This window comes from Mytilus edulis, chromosome 3 (assembly GCF_963676685.1).
Source record: "Mytilus edulis chromosome 3, xbMytEdul2.2, whole genome shotgun sequence".
NCBI lineage: Eukaryota > Metazoa > Mollusca > Bivalvia > Mytilida > Mytilidae > Mytilus > Mytilus edulis.
Window position 1 is genome coordinate 100,154,371 of NC_092346.1, and position 19,683 is coordinate 100,174,053.

The following is a 19,683-nucleotide window of genomic DNA, read 5'->3' on the forward strand; positions in this document are numbered from 1 at the left end:
TGTTATGAGGTACATGAGTTTATATTGAGTATTAATCGCTCAATGGCAATGTTTCGGCTCTGGTAATGTCCATTTGTTATGGACCTTCTCCATGGAACATTTTTATGTTTTGAAAAATAATAGCACCCTTTATTTTGTCACTCAGGACTTGATAACAGGTTATTTGTATCTGCCTTTGATAGGAAAATCATTACAAATCATTATGGACCTTTTTTGTTTTGTTAGTTTTTCTATCAAACTATACTTGTTATGTGCTGAAAAACGGCATGTACTAAAGGTGGGGTGGATTGTAGTGGAGTGGTGGAGTGTTGGAGTGCTTGAGTTTTTGAGTGGAGTCATGGAGTGAAAACATGCAGTTAGGAAAAAAAGTGTAGTGGAGTTGTGGGTTCAATAGTTTTGAAATTAAACCAATTTATAAGATATTTTTGTATGCATATGTAGCTATAAAATCATAGAATAAATGTTTTAACAGCGTCCAACTGCATTCAAGTAAATTATACCAATATAATTCACCTTGGATGTGTCATGGGCATTTTTCAAGGCTATATCTCCAAACAATATTTAAAAAAATAATATGAATAATGTTAAATGATAGATTTCTATAATTTAGGAGGGGGTCTTTCAGCAATTTTACCTTAGTTATCAACAATCTGGTGTAAATAATTGTACATGCAAAGCAAAGTTAAAATTATAAATAACTAGAATATACAAAAACAACAGCTTCAACAGAACAGTCTTTTGCGAGAAAAACGACAATTGGATTCTGTATGTTTCAACTGAAAAAGATATCAATTTGCTAATTTGGTAAAAGATCAATGTATCTATGGCATGCCAATATACATGTATCGTTCTTTTAAGTTATTTTTGCCCCCTCCCTCTCCCCCTGCGTAACACATTGTGTGGGGCATGGAAATACCGGGCGTTCAGTGTCTGTACGTCTGTGTGTCAGTCCAGTCTTGGTAGCGCTCTCACGGGGGAAATTATTGCCAGATTTTTTATTAAACTTATATATACTATAGGTTAATATCTGTAATATTTTGGGCAAGTTCTATAATGTGGACGATTGATTTTTTAAAAGAGTTATGCCTTTTGGAAATATAAAATATGTGCAACGCAGGTTACATTAAAACTCTGTTCTTTTATTAAATCAAGAATCAAACCTTTGTCTGTTTGACATAAATTATATAGTTTTATTCAATGATCAATCAATGATTTTTTTTCTACATTTCAATATCATACCTGTCCAATCAAAGGAGTAGGTCCAGTAAGACCCCTTTTTGGCCCCAAAATATAGCAGTTTTACAAAATTGTTAAAGTGTACACTTTTAGTTATTTATTGGACAGTAGAATGCTTCTACTACATTAATATGGGCTGTTTTGACAATACAATGCACATATATCGGGTACTAGCACCACTAAGTCATGCTAAATTACTGAAATCTTCACAATTCTAGCATTTAGTCAAATTTTACACGGTTTCCGTGTAAAACGAAAGTGGCCGCATTCGTGTTCATCCTTAATATTAAAATGTAAGTTGTATTTGATGATAATACATAACATATATAAAGGTTGAGGATGAACACGGTTGCGGCCACTTTCATGTTTGGCAAAAACCATCCGAAAAGTGACATTTTTCGGCATATTTGGTAGATTTTTTCATATTTGAGCTGGAATCGGATCGTTTTTAATGCCTAATCAGTTAAAATCTTTCTCATAAACTAATTGAATCAAATGAAATAGACACTTTAGTGTTTAAAAAGTGGTCAAAATCTTTCGTCAGATGAACTTGAAATTTGAGGCCAAAATCGGTCCTTACCGGACCTACTCCTTTTGATCTTTACATCAGATTCATGGGAAAATCTTTTAAACTTTTAGGTCACATCCAAAAATAAGAACTAAACTGACAATTTGTTGACAGAAATTGAATATACGTTGAAATTTAAAGATGTTTAATCCATAACGAAATAAAGCAAAGGTTATCAGATGAGCAATAACTTTTACTAGAATCGCTAGTAATTCAACAGGACAATAGATAAAGTCTTCATTTTACAATAAAATTTGTTGAAAATGATTTCTGTGTATATACATATATCTAAATCTAAATGTATATACAAAATTTAAAAACTCTTCAATATATAAACATGTATATATTAATTTATGTATGCTTTTCATTCTTGATTTCAGAATATGCAGCACATATAATGTGTGGTTTGTTTTGATTTAACATCTGTTTATTTTATCAAATAAATCAAAAACAACAACATTTTTCATCTATCAAAGTTATTCAGTTTCTGAGGTTATAGTAATGACCGATTTATGGGTTCTATTGACAGGCGATGGTGGCTAAATACACGTTCACTATCTAATTTTAATTGGAGGAAACACACTGTTTTAAATGGTACAGTCATTAAATTTTCATGTAAGATTAAATCAAAGTGAAAATGTTGATTGAAAATTTAATTTTATAATAATATCATAGTCCATTGTTAACAAAAATATTTATAAGTATTCTTATTAGAAATACACTACAATTCAGGACAGTAAAGAAAATTACACGATAGATAACATAATTTCACCTCCAACTAAGTTGTCACAAAATGCTACCCAACTTCAAAAAATCAAATATGACAAATGAAATAATATAAAATCATTGTGTGCTGCAATTTAAAAAATATATCACAAAAAACAATTATAAATGATTTTTTGATATGTTAAGTATTTCACTCCATGACTCCACTCAAACACTCAAGCACTCCACTCCACCACTCCACCTTTTAGCACATGCCCTGAAAAACTTCTTAAAACCGATCGCATGTGTATATCCTACTTATTCCCTTACTTTCTTATGTAACAGTTTTATATTAGAGTCCTTGGTGTAATTGATAATTGACGATCAGCAATAATCTCAATAAAAAAACATTCACTATGATCCCATTCAAATATAGGAACAGTTCGAAAGTTCTGTTACCCTTACTGGTACAGGTTCTTATACATCAAATTACCTTTCAAATATTTTACTCTGAGCGTTCCTGTTGAATATAAATCCAGAAAAGCGCCCCGGATGTAGAGCCCCGGATGCATGCAATTTATAACGTGTTGTTTTCTAGCAGTGCTACCAGGCGCGTAGCCACGTTTACGTCAAAACGCCCGGGCGTACACTTGAAATTTGATAAAAAAAAATTATATTTCAATCTAAAAATACAAAACACTGGTCAAATGCACAAAAGCCTTGTACTTATTTTTTCAATTTGGAATAAAAGGGACGAAATTCTATTTTAAACCAAATATTATCATATCATGTAATTTGTTTATTTTCTGTAAAAGTCTAAAAGTATTGTGCAGACTGGCTTTTACTGCGAACTTTCTTTTGTTCAAAGCAATTAATTATCTGATGAGGTTTGATATATGTAGTTTGCATTTATGTCGCGAAAGCGAGACCTAGCGCTCCTAAATTTCGTCGGTGGCGTCAATATTTAGGTTCAGTTTATGGTTACATTTTTTTTTAAATATGTAAAACTTTGTCAAACCTTCCTGAAATTTTACGGAAGTTGGTCAGAAACTATTTATGATCAAAAGAGTATCCAGAGCATAATGATGAAGTATATGTTAAATGTTCCTGTGATTTACGGATAAATTAATTTTTCATTCGCAGTTTTTAAATAGGTAGTTACAGATTGGGGTTTACATATTATCACTTACAAATGTACTTTGTCAAACGTACATCGAATTTTATGAAACTTCGGAAGCTATATTTTTCATTAATGTTTATTTGCTAAAACTTTGAAAGTATTTTTTTGGTTCGTTTTTTAGTTCTATACTGACAGTCTGGGAATTTATTTCCATGACAAACTTATGAACCTCCATAGGTTCTCATGAACATTAGGCAAACGTGTATATTCCAGATCGAGAAAAAATATCTAAAGAAAATGTATGATTTGTTTAAATTAAAGTGAAGAGACAGAAGGGCATTGTATTCAGTAAACAAAGCATGTGTATACAAATTATTATCTTAGACGTGTCCTAAAGTTAGGATGATTAGGTGTCATAAAGGTCGGACGAACAGTGCGATATATCTTAAGTTAAGAGAGCTTCCAGAACACGACTTAGGACAACAAAGTGTCAGAAGATGGTCTTAGGAAAAGTCCTAATCCTAAGATAGCTTCGCATGAGAACAACTACATCACAGGTTGCCACAGAACTCTGTACGAATTTTAATATTGCACCTGAACATCTCTGAAAATTAATTATTTAATGATGTATTTTTTTCGTCAATTGAATGCTTTACCCCACGGCTTCTTTTACACATATTTCAAAGTAATTGGTTTGGACATTTTCTCTCTGACCAATATGTTCCAAATTAGCACAATCAATGAATTAAACATAACAAAGAAACCATTTTGATTCTAAATTATGTTGCTTTTGATGAGTTTTATTAATGACAGGAATCGTATCTCATTCTCGATAACTCGATACCTTCTTGGGGCTTCGCCTCGTTGACCCACTATCAGCAGATGCTTTGGCCTGCTTTGGTCCCATAGACCCCTCAAACAGGTTCGGGCGTACACGTAAAAATGACCTAGCTACGCCACTGGCTACAGAGTTGAACACTCAGAAACCTAATTAAGATTAATGTCATTCAAAGAAAGAAAAACTTAAATAAATGCATTTATTGTTTGCCAATAATTAACAACAACAAGTGAAGTACTTCTTTCATAACACATCAAGCCCTTGTAACAGAATGGTTCACATAAAATATATATCATATAAGCTTAGTTGATGAATAAGTTCATTACACAATGCCAATGATTCTAAACATTTCATAACAATCTCAAATAATTATCTTCTCAACAACAAACCGCATCAAACCCAAAAGTAGACAGATGGTTATGCTGCTCTTTACATCTGAAACGAAAGCGAAAACATGAAAATACATTTTAAAAAAGAAGGCAAACAACAATTAAAACTGGTATCTCAATTGTTTTACCTGTCTTTCCTGTAAAAGTGATGTTTTCGTAATGTACTTTGTACGACCTTTCGTTTGCTATACGACAAGCATACATTCTGAAACTTTTCGCTTTTTACACTTAATGACCTCATCCGTCTACATGTTCGGGTTCGGAAGTATGATATATGTAACATAGACTAGAAAAGCTTTCATTTGATATGCGACAACGTCATGTTCTAGAAAGTTTGATTTTTGCACTTGATAACCCCATCCAACTAATTTTTGGAGGTCGGGAATTTGATATTTTAAATGTACACATCATGACCTTTCATTTGATATACAACAACCCTATCTTAAAAGAAATTTATTTTTTGCACTCAATGACCCCATCCAACCATTTTTTAGGGGACGTCAATTTGAAATTTCAAATGTACGCTTTATGTTCTTTCATTTGATATACAACAACCTTACCATTTGAGAAATTTGAATGTTTGCACTAAACGACCCCACCCTTCCCCCTGGGATATAAAAGGGGTTTAAAATTTTCATTTTTAAGTAGAGTTTATTCAATTTGATATATCAGATGACCCCATTTGACAAAGTGCCAAAAATGATGCAATATCAACTATATAAATATAGTATGAAATAGAAGTATGAAACTTACAAAGTCAATCCAAAACATGAAAATTTCAAATTGATTTTTTTGGTGTTTTTTTCCATGGAATGTTTTTGGTATTTGGTCAAACATATAACTATGTTAACCTCTTCAATTTCTAAAACATTTTAAGTGGTAAGCTGTTGTTGATTCAGAAATACATGCCTCCGCTCGCAAAATTTAAAACTGCATTATCTCTAAAACGACAATAGATATCTCAAATCTGTTAAATGATAAACGATCTACAGTTGAAGGACATTAAAAAAATTGGGACAATTCCAAAGTTCATCAAGGTCACAATGAATCATCAAATATAGGATGCAATACTAAACTCGAGAACCGGAAGTCGTAGAGACATGGGACTACCACCATTCAACTCAGGACCACTTGACCTTTCAATTATCACAAGGTCAAGGTCATAATATACTGTGAAGGTCAAGGTGAAATTTCATCATGACCTGACATTGACCTCAAATTGAAGGTCTTGCATTACTGATCATCTTTACAGTTTATAGTAAGTTGATATCTCTTACCTTTAAAATGATATACACACAATTCTATACTTTTAAGAATGATCCCGTTGTAACTTTTGACGGTCGGACATTTTTGGGCTTATTGCATAAAATGTAGAGCTCGTCGAGAGGAACTGTATGTATGCAGCAAAGTCTTATTGTTTTCCTAATATGTAAGCTTGAAATTGCAGCGTATTTTTTTTTGCACTCCGTGACCTTTGACCTTGGGTGCATATCAAAGGTCACATAAATTAAATATTGTTTTTGAAGGTTCCAAGTTTCTATGACTTCCGGTTCTCAAAATATAATTTTTCAAAAATTATTTATAATTGTAAAAGGGCAATAACTCCTTATAAGGGTTAGTGACAAATTAATTGTTTATGTTTATAAACATTGCCATGTCTTGTACATGCTGTCATTTTCAATTAAATTCTATCTCAAATACATTTTGAGAAAAATGCAGATAAAAGAGATTTCTTCAAGGGGATATAACTCTCAAAGGGGATGATGAAATCCTATGCAGCCTCAAATGGTAATACATCATGATGAGATCTACCTATTGTTCAAATAAGGTCATGATATCTTTAAACACAACGGAGGGGGGGGGGGGGGAGGGCGTGTTGAACAAAATCAATAAAAGGGAGATATCTTCTTTATAAATCTATATAAAATTATCTTTTATATTAAAAATGTGTTTGTAGCAATTATGAGGTATGATAAGGTCATTATTTGGCATCGGAAATTACAATTATCAGTAGAAGTGGAATTTTTCTATCGTGTAAATAAAGACAACAGTAGTATACCGCTGTTCAAAGGTAATAAATCGATTGAGAGAAAACAAATCCAGGTTACAAACTAAAACCGAGGGAAACACATCAACAATAAGAGGAAAAACAAAGAAACAACAGAAACACTGATAGCTCCGAACCATGATGCGAAGCAACAAAGGAACACCAGGAAAAAACGGTAGGTTGGATTTGGTTTTATGGCTAGCCAAACACCCAGCTTATATGTCAATGTTAAAAATCGCTAAAATGACAACACTTCGTGTCAGAAATACAGCACAAACACACGTACGAACACTCATCACTTGCGTAATATTTATTTAGACGTCACTGCGATGTTGAAAATGTCATAAGTATATATATTTGACTAGAAATGAACATTCAGCACTTAGATTATGATGCAGCTGAAACGCCAGTTAAGATTTTAAATACAGATAGTGAATTATAGTTGACAATATGGTACATGGGTTTTACTCATTGTTGAAGCCGAACAATGAGCTTTAATTGTCTCTGTCTCATTGGCAATCACCCTACATTTTACGGACGCCATCACGACTTGGTTGACCGTTATGCAATAAGCGTTTCACAGATGATATCAGAAATGTTACGTATGTCTTAGCTACACGACCCTTCCCTTTTCACGAATGTGATCTACCGAATTAGAATATTTACCGGATTTGTAATAACAAAAGCAACACGACGGGTGCCACATGTGGACCAGGATCTACTCACTTTTCCGAAGTACCTGAGATCACCTCCAGTTGTTGGTGGGGTTCGTGCTACTTAGTCTTCAGTTTTCTATGTTGTGTTTTGTCTACTTTTATTTGTCTGTTTTATTTTTTTATTTTTATTTTAGCCATGGGCGTTGTCAGTTTATTTTCAATCTATGAGTTTGACTGTCCCTCTGGTATCTTTCGCTACTCTTCTACAGGCTTCTTATTTTGTGGCACATAACACATAGATTGTTACTCACCATACCCTGTACATGACTTGTGGCACACAACGCATAGATTGTTACTCATCAGACCCTGTACATGAAATGTGGCAAACAGCACATAGATTGTTACTCACCAGACCCTGTACATGTGTTTAGGCACACAACACATAGATTGTTACTCATCAGATACTCTACAAGAATTGTGAGACACAACACATAGATTGTTACTCACCAGACCCTGTTCATGAATTGTGGCACACAACACATAGATTGTTACTCATCAGACCCTGTACATGAAATGTGGCACACAGCACATAGATTGTTACTCACCAGACCCTGTACATGAATTGTGGCCCACAACACATAGATTGTTACTCATCACACCCTCTACATGTGTTGTGGCACACAACACATATATTATTACTCACTGCATCCTCTACATGTGTTGTGGCACACACACGATATATTGTTACTCACCAGACCCTCTACAAGTGTTGTGGCACACATACGATAGATTGATACTCACCGGACCCTCTACAAGTGTTGTGGCACATACACGATAGATTGTTACTCACCAGACCCTCTACAAGTGTTGTGGCACACACACCATAGATTGTTACTCACCAGACCCTCTACAAGTGTTGTGGCACACACAATAGATTGTTACTCACCAGACCCTCTACAAGTGTTGTGGCACACACAAGATAAATTGTTACTCACCAGACCATCTACAAGTGTTGTGGCACACACACGATAGATTGTTACTCACCAGACCCTCTACAAGTGTTGTGGCACACACACGATAGATTGTTACTCACCAGACCCTCTACAAGTGTTGTGGCACACACACGATAGATTGTTACTCACCAGACCCTCTACAAGTGTTGTGGCACACACACGATATATTGTTACTCACCAGACCCTCTACAAGTGTTGTGGCACACACACGATATATTGTTACTCACCAGACCCTCTACAAGTGTTGTGGTACACACACGATAGATTGTTACTCACCAGAACCTCTACAAGTGTTGAGGCACACACACGATAGATTGTTACTCACCAGACCCTCTACAAGTGTTGTGGCACACACACGATAGATAGATTGTTACTCACCAGACCCCCTACAAGTGTTGTGGCACACACACGATAGATTGTTACTCACCAGACCCCCTACAAGTGTTGTGGCACACACACGATAGATTGTTACTCACCAGACCCCCTACAAGTGTTGTGGCACACACACGATAGATTGTTACTCACCAGACCCTCTACAAGTGTTGTGGCACACACACGATAGATTGTTACTCACCGGACCCTCTACAAGTGTTGAGGCACACACACGATAGATTGTTACTCACCGGACCCTCTACAAGTGTTGTGGCACACACACGATAGATTGTTACACACCAGACCCCCTACAAGTGTTGTGGCACACACACGATAGATTGTTACTCACCAGACCCTCTACAAGTGTTGTGGCACACACACCATAGATTGTTACTCACCAGAACCTGTACATGTTGGGACAGCTGGACACGAGGCATATGATGTAGATTCGTCGCTGCTATCAGAACAGTGGTTTGTACAATCACATTGTAAAGTATTATTGATGCAACCAACTATTCCAGATTCACATGTAAAAAATCCTGTTGGACAAATCTAAAATATTTACAATAAAAACCAATTATAAACATAATAGAGATGAGAAATGAATAGATGATGAATGTTAATCAATGCAAAACATCAATCAGATGCAATTTTTCCAACAAAAAAAATCATTGTTAGGTCAAAATAAATGTTTGTAAATTAATGATTATTTGATAACATTGTTTTCGTTCTTGTACATTATTGATCATTATTAGAAGTCAATAATCAATTATCAAGGGTATTTTTTAATGAATTGTTTCTTTATTCACCTGGCTTAAAATCTGTTTTTGTCATATATTGCAGTATTTGCAGTTAGATTTATTATTTGAAGTTTCATTGCATGATTCCTCGTCGATGATTTTTAATTTGAAGCCTACCTGAACATATGATCCTGGAGCCGATGATTTTTAATTTGAAGCCTACCTGAACATATGATCCTGCAGCCGGAACAGAACATGCACCTGTGTTACAATCTGCTATGTTGTAAGTATCTCCGGAACAGTCGTCTCCTCCGTTTGATGGTACTGGATTGTCACAAGAACGTCTCCTGGCTTTCTTCCCTCCTCCACATGTATGAGTACAGTCCCCATACGAGCCCCAGCTACCCCAGACACCATCAACTGAATTTAAATACTATATTTCAATAAGGGAAAATTACCATACGCAATGAAATGGTTTGGAATGTAATTCTCTTTTAATTTTTGTCTCGCCTGCGACGTAAGTCGAAATAAGCGAATCTTGAAGATTACTGCGACTACGGCGATGTTAACTATTTGTATAAAGATTTATATTTCATGAAGTAGAAGACCTGGATGATCCATACCTTGTATCCAGTTACCTTATGTAACGAAGTTTCCGTTTGTCACATAGCCATTGTCCTTGACCTCAATTTTTTTTGTCATGTGAATTTCTCACTTATTATGATTAATATGATGAATATAGTTGGTGTATAGATTCCTTGCAATGTCAACATGTCTGTCAGACTGACTTCGCCTGAGCCTAACTTCATTATATGAATTATTAGAGTTAACGTTACGCGATTATGGCCGTTTTTCTGATACAATAAGTAGATGTACGGAATATCTAAAGTTGTACATGTCTGTCTGGTAGGTATCATCTGACTTTTACCTCACTTTCATGGTAAACTGGTCAATGTTTGACTTTTGTGTTTTTATTCTTTTTTTAGTTCTTTTTTAAAAGTAGTGGATTAACTTTATTTAGTGTTTGGAAAGATTGTAATGTGTACCTGTCTGTTAACAGGTACAATTAGGACTTGACCCCATTTTCAAAGTTTTGTGTTTTGGTTTGTTTTCCAATTATCATACGCAATAGTTCAACTATATTTGGGGTACGGAATAATTGTCAGGTGATCATGGCTGTCTGCCAGAATTTATCTGTCTTTGATCTCATTGTCATGGGTCTATAAAAATGTTAAGATTATGTGATACTTGTAGTTAAAAACCTTTATATTTGAGACTTTCAACAATGGTCGGAAAAAAAGTCTAGACATTTCAGTATCTAAACCCTTGTTCATTAGAAATACGTTTAACTTCCTCATGCAAAGTTGTGGATTTGATTATTATTTTAGGTCCCCTTTGATATATAGCTCTTCGTATTCGGTTATTACTTATAAACTCATCATAGATTCAAGGATTAAAATTGTGAGCGCCAGACTGTCGTTTCCTCTACCAAAGACTCATCCGGTACACTCGATTATGAAAGTTTAAAAGGCTCAATAAAGTACGAGGTTAAAGAGCATCTAGGACCCAACATTCCGAATAGTCTTGTCAATTTCAACGATAGTCATTTATTCCTGGGGTAGAAAATCCTGAGTATTTCGAAAATTTTAAGTTTTAACAACACAGAAGTGCTGACTCCTATAGGCTATTGATCTTGCTATCTTGTGATACTTTAACTGATGATACCCTATCTAGTGATACCCTATCCTGTAATACCCTATCTGGTGATACCATATCCTGTGATACCCTATCTGATAATATCCTATTTGGTGATACCCTATTTGGTGATACCTTATCTGGTGATTCCCTATTTGGTGATACCCTATTCGGTGATATCCTATTCGGTGATACCCTATCTGATGATACCCTATTTGGTGATACCCTTTCTAGTGATACCCTATCTGATGATACCTTTCTAGTGATACCCTATCTGATGATACCCTGATGATACCATTCTAGTGATACCCTATTTGGTGATACCCTTTCTAGTGACACCCTATCTGGTAATACCCTATCTGGTGATACCCTATTTGGTGATACCTATCTGATGATACCCTTTCTGGTGATACCCTATCTGGTGATAACCTATCTGGTGATACCCTTTCTGGTTATTCCTTTCTAGTGATACCTTTTTAGTGATATCCGGTTTGAGGATATCTGGGTGGTATCAGATGTGAAATAATGGTTTGTTCTCGACTTGTGTAAGCTGGTTCTAACTTACTGCACCAGATGCGGATTTCAAATCTTCAGCGATGCTCGGGGTAATGTACATAAACATTCTGATATAAATGATATTTGTTTTATTACACTGTCTAACTCGTAGGTAATTCTAAACAAAGCGTTCGGATACTAGTATATCGAGGGTGAAATATAAGGCATTTAAAACATTCCTGGTTTTTTTTTAGTAAATACGGTTTTAGCTAAATATTAACTTCGAGAATAGTTTTGTTAGTATCAATATATATGGTCGTACTTACCTGCACACGGACCTGTACAAATTTCACTTTGTGACTCTGTGTTAGAGACTGAACAATCTGATCCCCCATACATGGGAGTTGGGTCTGTACAATCCCTGGTTCTTGTTTTAGTTCCTGATCCACATGCATTAGAGCAGTCGCCCCAGTCTCCCCAGTCAGACCACGCACCATCCACTAAATAGATATATAAGTACTAAATAGAAATATGAACCAATATTTCCAGAAGGTTTCACTCAAGAATGTGTATGTGTGTATTAATAGTAAACTTTCGAATGGACGCACTTAATTATTAAAGACAAGCAAAATTTAAATTAATTTTGTTCTTTTTAATACATATATGTGGTGCATTATAGTAAATCCAGAAAATCTGTCAATAAATCTACGAATCACAAGTTCAATGATTAAATCAACGGGTTCAGTTAATACACGGATCACAATTATAGTTATTATTCCGACAACATTGCCAGAAAATCTACGGATCACAATAACATTGTTTCAGGCAACACTGTCAGTAAATCTACGGATCAACCAATTTAAAATAAAAAATAGCTGCTATACTAAAAGTTTGATTTTTTTTAAAATTCTGTATTTTACTGATTAATGGACTCACTATACTACACCAAACTATAACATTACAACTTTAACACTGACAGAAGCAATTGCAGGCGAGACAAGGGTTCCTCGAAACTCCTTATGTGTATCAACTTACCTGCTGGACTGGTATTTGTATTACATGTTTGTTTACTTACCTGCTGTACAGGTATTTGTATTACATGTTTGTCAACGTACCCGCTGTACAGGTATTTGTATTACATGTTTGTCAACTTACTTGCTGGACAGGTATTTGTATTATATGTTTGTCAACTTACCTGCTGGACACGAATTTGTATTATATGTTTGTCAACTTAACCGCATACAAGTATTTGTATTACATGTTTGTCAACTTACCTGCTGGACAGGTATTTGTATTAAATGTTTGTCAACTTACCTGCTGGACAGGTATTTGTATTATATGTTTGTCAACTTACCTGCTGGACACGAATTTGTATTATATGTTTGCCAACTTACCCGCTGTACAAGTATTTGTATTACATGTTTGTCAACTTACCTGCTGGACAGGTATTTGTATTAAATGCTTGTCAACTTACCTGCTGGACACGAATTTGTATTATATGTTTGTCAACTTACCTGCTGGACAGGCATTTGTATTATATGTTTGCCAACTTACCCGCTGTACAAGTATTTGTATTACATGTTTGTCAACTTACCTGCTGGACAGGTATTTGTATTAAATGCTTGTCAACTTACCTGCTGGACACGAATTTGTATTATATGTTTGTCAACTTACCTGCTGGACAGGCATTTGTACTACATGTTTGTCAACTTACCCCGCTGTATAAGTATTTGTATTACATGTTTGTCAACTTACCTGCTGGACAGGTATTTGTATTAAATGTTTGTCAACTTACCCGCTGTACAAGTATGTGTATTACATGTTTACCAACTTACCTGCTGGACAGGTATTTGTATTACACGAATGTCATCTTACCTGCTGTACAAGTATTTGTATTACATGTTTGTCAACTTACCCCGCTGTATAAGTATTTGTATTACATGTTTGTCAACTTACCTGCTGGACAGGTATTGGTATTAAATGTTTGTCACTTACCTAAATTACCTGCTGGACAGGTATTTGTATTACATGCTTGTCAACTTACCTGCTGGACAGGCATTTGTATTACATGTTTGTCAACTTACCCCACTGTATAAGTATTTGTATTACATGTTTGTCAACTTACCTGCTGGACAGGTATTTGTATTAAATGTTTGTCAACTTACCCACTGTACAAGTATGTGTATTACATGTTTACCAACTTACATGCTGGACAGGTATTTGTATTACACGAATGTCATCTTACTTGCTGTACAAGTATTTGTATTACATGTTTGTCAACTTACCTGCTGGACAGGTATTGGTATTAAATGTTTGTCACTTACCTAACTTATCTGCTGGACATGTATTTGTATTACATGCTTTTCAACTTACCTGCTGGACAGGTATTTGTATTACATGTTTGTCAACTTACCTGCTGGACAGGTATTTGTATTACATGCTTGTCAACTTACCTGCTGGACAGGTATTTGTATTACATGCTTGTCAACTTACCTGCTGGACAGGTATTTGTATTACATGCTTGTCAACTTACCTGCTGGACAGGTATTTGTATTACATGTTTGTCAATTTACCTACTGGACAGGTATTTGCATTACATGTTTGATAACTTACCTGCTGGACAGGTATTTGTATTACATGTTTGTGAACTTACCTGCTGGACAGGTATTTGTATTACATGTTTGTCAACTTACCTGCTGGACAGGTATTTGTATTACATGTTTGTGACACCTGTGTATCCCCAACACAATCCGCACCATTGAAAGAGGGGAACGGATTTGAACAAGACCGTGACCTATATCTAGTGCCAGATCCACATGTCTGTGAACATCCACCCCAGGATCCCCAAGCAGACCAATTCCCATCAACTGAAAATCAAATGACAGTATTAAAAACATTACATTCTTAACTTTCTCATATTTTGGATCCGTAAATAGTATAAATGTACAGTCATCTTTAAGTTTCTCTTAGATTTGCATTTGAACCATAAGGTCAGAAACGTTTTCTTCAACATAATACATACAATACATTGGGCAATGATGATATCAATGGGGACAACAGAAGAACATTCAACTTTCATACTTGATAGATTTTCCTTATCCGTACCGAAAGTATCTTGCTTCAAAATTGTAACAAGTTTTCTCACGAAATTTTATTTAATATGTATTTCAACAAATTGAAAGAGGGATTGTATAGATTGCATACCGACTATGAATATCCCGGACTAAAGACTTAAACTTAAAAAAAGAAAATTAGAATAACGACCTTTGGTAATTAGACATCGAGACACGTCATACATTGGAAAACGTTGCCTGTGGTCACAGGGGCTTGTTTAGTGCCTGTGGGTCAAACGAGGTTTAACTGTCAATGGCTGTCGCTATCCTATATATAAAAAAGAAGATGTGGTGTGATTGCCAATGAGACAACTCTCCACAAGAGACCAAAATAACACAAAAATTAACAACTATAGGTCACCGTATGTCCTTCAACAATGATCAAAGACCTCACCGCATAGTCGGCTATAAAAGGCCCCGAAATGACAATGTAAAATAATTCAAACGAGTAAACTAACGGCCTAATTTATGTAAAAATAGTAATATGTTTATCATATAATTTCAATAAAATCAGCATGTAGTTGGGCAATCATTTGATTTTGATGTGAGGTCAGCTGGTAGATTTTAGAAATAAATATTTCGGTCCCCATTTATATTACAATGAATAATCTTGTTAAATCACACACGAAAAATAAATAGGCTAGCCCGATATACATTTTTGAAATCATCTATTATAAACAGAAATCCAGAAAGAAGTATTAATTATCAGTCGTTGTTTTGAGTAAACGTTCCGCTCTCTTTTTCTCCTAAACAAACTTCCTTCATAAAATCTAAAAGAAAAATGACTCCCTTATTTTATTATTTTGGATAATGAAACTTCTCTTTGAGATGACCCAGTTTGTAATGACACTACGTAATCTGTATCATAACGGGGTTTAAAAAAGTAGTGAAGGTTTGTTATGTCTTGTAAAATACTGTATGTTGTAACAATTATATATGTTATGTATATATGCCCCCTTGGAGACCTAATTTGGAATATCTTATCTTATCTTATCTTATCTTTAAAATTTCGAATCATGTCAAGAAATACGGCAACTATACGTCATACAAGTAAGAGGTTTGGCTGGCTTTAAAACCAGGTTTAATCCACCATTTTCTACATACGAAAATGCCTGTACCAAGTCAGAAATATGACAGTTGTTATCCATTCGTTTGATATTTTTGTGCTTTTGATTTTGCCATTTGATTAGAGACTTTCCGTTTTGAAATTTCCTCGAAGTTCTGAGTATTTTTGTTATCTTAATTTTGAGGTAAGCGATACGGGGTATGCGATACAGTGTAGATGATACAGACTGAAGTAAAGGAACTGTATTAGATATACATAATTCCTGTATTTAGTACTTGATAAATAATGGTACCTGCTAGCGCTCCAGAGACAATGCATAGAAATGGAATTATGCTCTGTAACATCTTAATGTCAGTTTGTCACCTGAAAAAAGTAACTTGATGGAATCAGAATTCTATTGCGTTAGAAATCGAATAGTAATCGTCTTCGTTTAAATGTATTAAATAAACAAACATTCTTTGTGCATCTTTCCCAAGTCAGGAGCCACGGGCACTTGTCTCAGACAAAAAATCTATATACCTCAATATAACAAGGTATGTGGAAAAATAATTTCTGAGACAAGTGCTTGTGTCAGGAGCCTGTAGTTAAGTGGTTGTCGTTGGTTTATGTTCTTCATATTTGTGTTTTGTAAATTATTTTGTTATAAATGAGGCTGTTCTAAATTGAATTGCTTCATAATTGTCATGTCGTAACGTTTTAAAGCTGGCCATATTGTATGGGGTTTTCTCATTAATTGTTGAATGCCGCATGGTTGCCTGTATGCTTACATCCATTGAATTTGAAGTTGGATGGATGTTGTCTCATTGGCAATAATACTACATCAACTTTTTTTTATATATATAATCTACAGTATACATACCATGCATATATACATACCATGCACACTGGTATGAATTGTGGATTGGCATCTCTTAGAAACAAAATGTATACCACAATGTAAGAATAAGGGTGATGCTTTATATGCGAAAAATAATATATGGAGGAATAACAGTCTCACCTATATACTCCAAAATAATTGAAAAGATAATTGAATTACGGGGAAAACCCTATCATCCTGGAGCGACAGACGAAAGAAAGAGAATTTACCGAGAAGAGCCCCTCTTCTGTTATGTACATTAATCATTGAGGAGTTTGAGCTTGAGAGTAAAGATCTATAACCACCAACATTACATAACTTTACTTGATGATAAATCGGAATTTGATGTGGTTGTACATTGAAATCTTATAAGGTGATTATATCAGACAGGAATCTCTGGTCAATTCATAATAGATAGATAGCTTTAATAAAAATGTAATGTTGCGCCTGTCCCAAGTCAGGAGCCTCTAGCCTTTGTTAGTTTTGTATGATTTTTAAATTTAGTTTCTTGTGTATAATTCGGAGTTCAGATGACGTCCATTATCACTGAACTAGTATACATATTTGTTAAGGGGTCAGCTGAAGGACGCCTCTGGGTGCGGGAGTGTCTCGCTACATTTAAGACCCATTGGTGGCCTTCGGCTGTTGTCTGCTCTATGACCGGCTTGTTGTCGTTTTGACACATTCACCATTTCCATTCTCAATTGTATAACATCTTGTATAAAATAGAGAAATAAAACTGCAGAAGTCTTTGAAATGGAACAGTGTGTACGCTAAGTCGGTGTAATTAGTGCTGACTTGTACAATTGTATGTAAACCCTTTTTTAAACCTCATATGTGACACAGGAATAGGTGGACATATTGGCAATATTTGCTGCTGTCAATTTTAGCAAGAGAGAGTGATATACTCTGCAACCAACAAAAACGTAATATTACCCTAAATCACCTAATCCAGAGCGATTGAAATAAAAGACAATTTGTTGGTATATGAATAATGACCTTATATATGCGAGTGGTAGAACACTCCTCGTATATTGGTATACAAAAGTGTTAGAAAAACTCGGCACAATTAACTAGATGAAACCAAAAGAAAGCGAGACGGCCACTAAACGCTGAGTCAGCTTATTATATGAAACGTCCATGCGTCCGTCGTACCAAGTTACAAGCTTACAAGTATTACAATCAATGGGTTAATAGGACTGTTTGTGAATGGTTCGTCCACAATCTTATCACCAGCCCACTTCTGTGTTGTTATCACGCATCTTTGATACATGTAAGTTCTTTTTCTGAAAATTATTTGTTTATATTTATTCAAAACTCTAAGAGTAAGAGATATATTTTAGACATTGACAGTAAGTAGCATTGGGCACAAAGGTAGGTCCGGTAAGGGCCGATTTCGGCCTCAAATTTCAGGTTCATCTAACGAAAGATTTTGGACACTTTTTAAACACTTAAGTGTCTATTTCAATTGATTCAATTAGTTTATGTGAAAGATTTTTACTGAATAGTCATTAAAAACGCTCCGATTCAAGCTTAAATATGAAAAATCTATCAAATATGCAAAAAAACGTCACTTTTTAGATGGTTTTTGTCAAAATTGAATGTGACCGCATCCGTGTTCATCCTCAACCTTTATATGTGTAATGTATTATCATCAAATACAACTTACATTTCAATATAATTATGAATGAACACGAATGCGGTCACTTTCATAAGACGGAAACCGTCTAAAATTTAACTAAAATGCTAAAATTGTGAAGATTTCAGTAATTTAGCATGACTTAATGATGCAAGTACCCGATAAATGTGCATTGTTTTGTCAAAAACAGCCCAGATTTATGTAGCAGAAGCATTCTACTTTCTAGTAAATAGCTAAAAGATTACATTTTCACAATTTTGTAAAACTGCTATATTTTTGGGGCAAAAAGGGGTCTTACTGATCCTGCTCCTTTTCGGAAAATTGTTGTTATTTGACTATTTACGTTATCGTTTCCTTATCTGATATAACTTAGTTGAGCTTTGCCTGTTGCATGAAATGTATGTTTGATCTCCTATGTATTTTAATATCAGTAATGTGTTTGGATCATGTGTGAGTTGTGTGTATGTATATATACAATTGAGAATGGAACTCAAATGGGGAAATTCCCCGAATGTGTCAAAAAGACAACAACCCGACCATAAAGTAGACAACAGCCGAATGCCACCAATGGTCCTTCAATGCAGCAAGAAACTCCCGCACCCGGAGGAGTCCTTCGGCTGGCCAATATGTATACTACATGTTTTATGTAGTTTAGAAATAATAGACGTCATACTAAAATCCTAATTATACGCAAGAAATTAAAATTAAAAATCATACAGGACTTAAAAGGCCAGAGGCCCCTGACTTGGGACAGGCGCAAAAATGCGATTGGGTTAAACATGTTTTTGAAGTCTCAACTCTATGTTTGTATGTATGTATGTGCGTATGTATTGGTCGGTTATAAAAATATTACGTCTAGCGTACCAAATTATAAGCTTGGTATGATATCTAAGACAATCTATAAAGTTATAATGAATTGACATCTTTAATGCATGCAGTACATATGTTATCTTACTAAAACATAATTCTTAAGACATGTAAGATAAAATTTACAATAATTTACTCACCCAACTAAGGTAATATTTTCAGTTTTTGAATATAGGTTGATACGTTCTAAATAATTAAGAAATATTACTTAAAAGCTTTTAATCTTTTGATCCTATTCTTTTTTATTTCATGATTAACATTTTTTATT

The 19,683-nt window shown here is 34.8% G+C and overlaps 1 protein-coding gene across 1 annotated transcript; it reads right to left on the reverse strand.

Annotated features, from left to right (window-relative positions):
- Positions 1 to 4,652: 4,652 nt before the first annotated feature.
- Positions 4,653 to 19,618, reverse strand: LOC139517958 (coadhesin-like). The gene is made up of 7 exons (XM_071309520.1): positions 19,556 to 19,618; positions 16,346 to 16,416; positions 14,568 to 14,741; positions 12,201 to 12,374; positions 9,908 to 10,104; positions 9,343 to 9,496; positions 4,653 to 4,902 (listed from the first exon to the last, which is right to left on the reverse strand). The coding sequence occupies exons 2-7, from the start codon at positions 16,395 to 16,397 to the stop codon at positions 4,829 to 4,831; spliced, it is 825 nt and encodes a 274-aa protein (XP_071165621.1). The 5' UTR covers positions 16,398 to 16,416; positions 19,556 to 19,618; the 3' UTR covers positions 4,653 to 4,828.
- Positions 19,619 to 19,683: the final 65 nt, after the last annotated feature.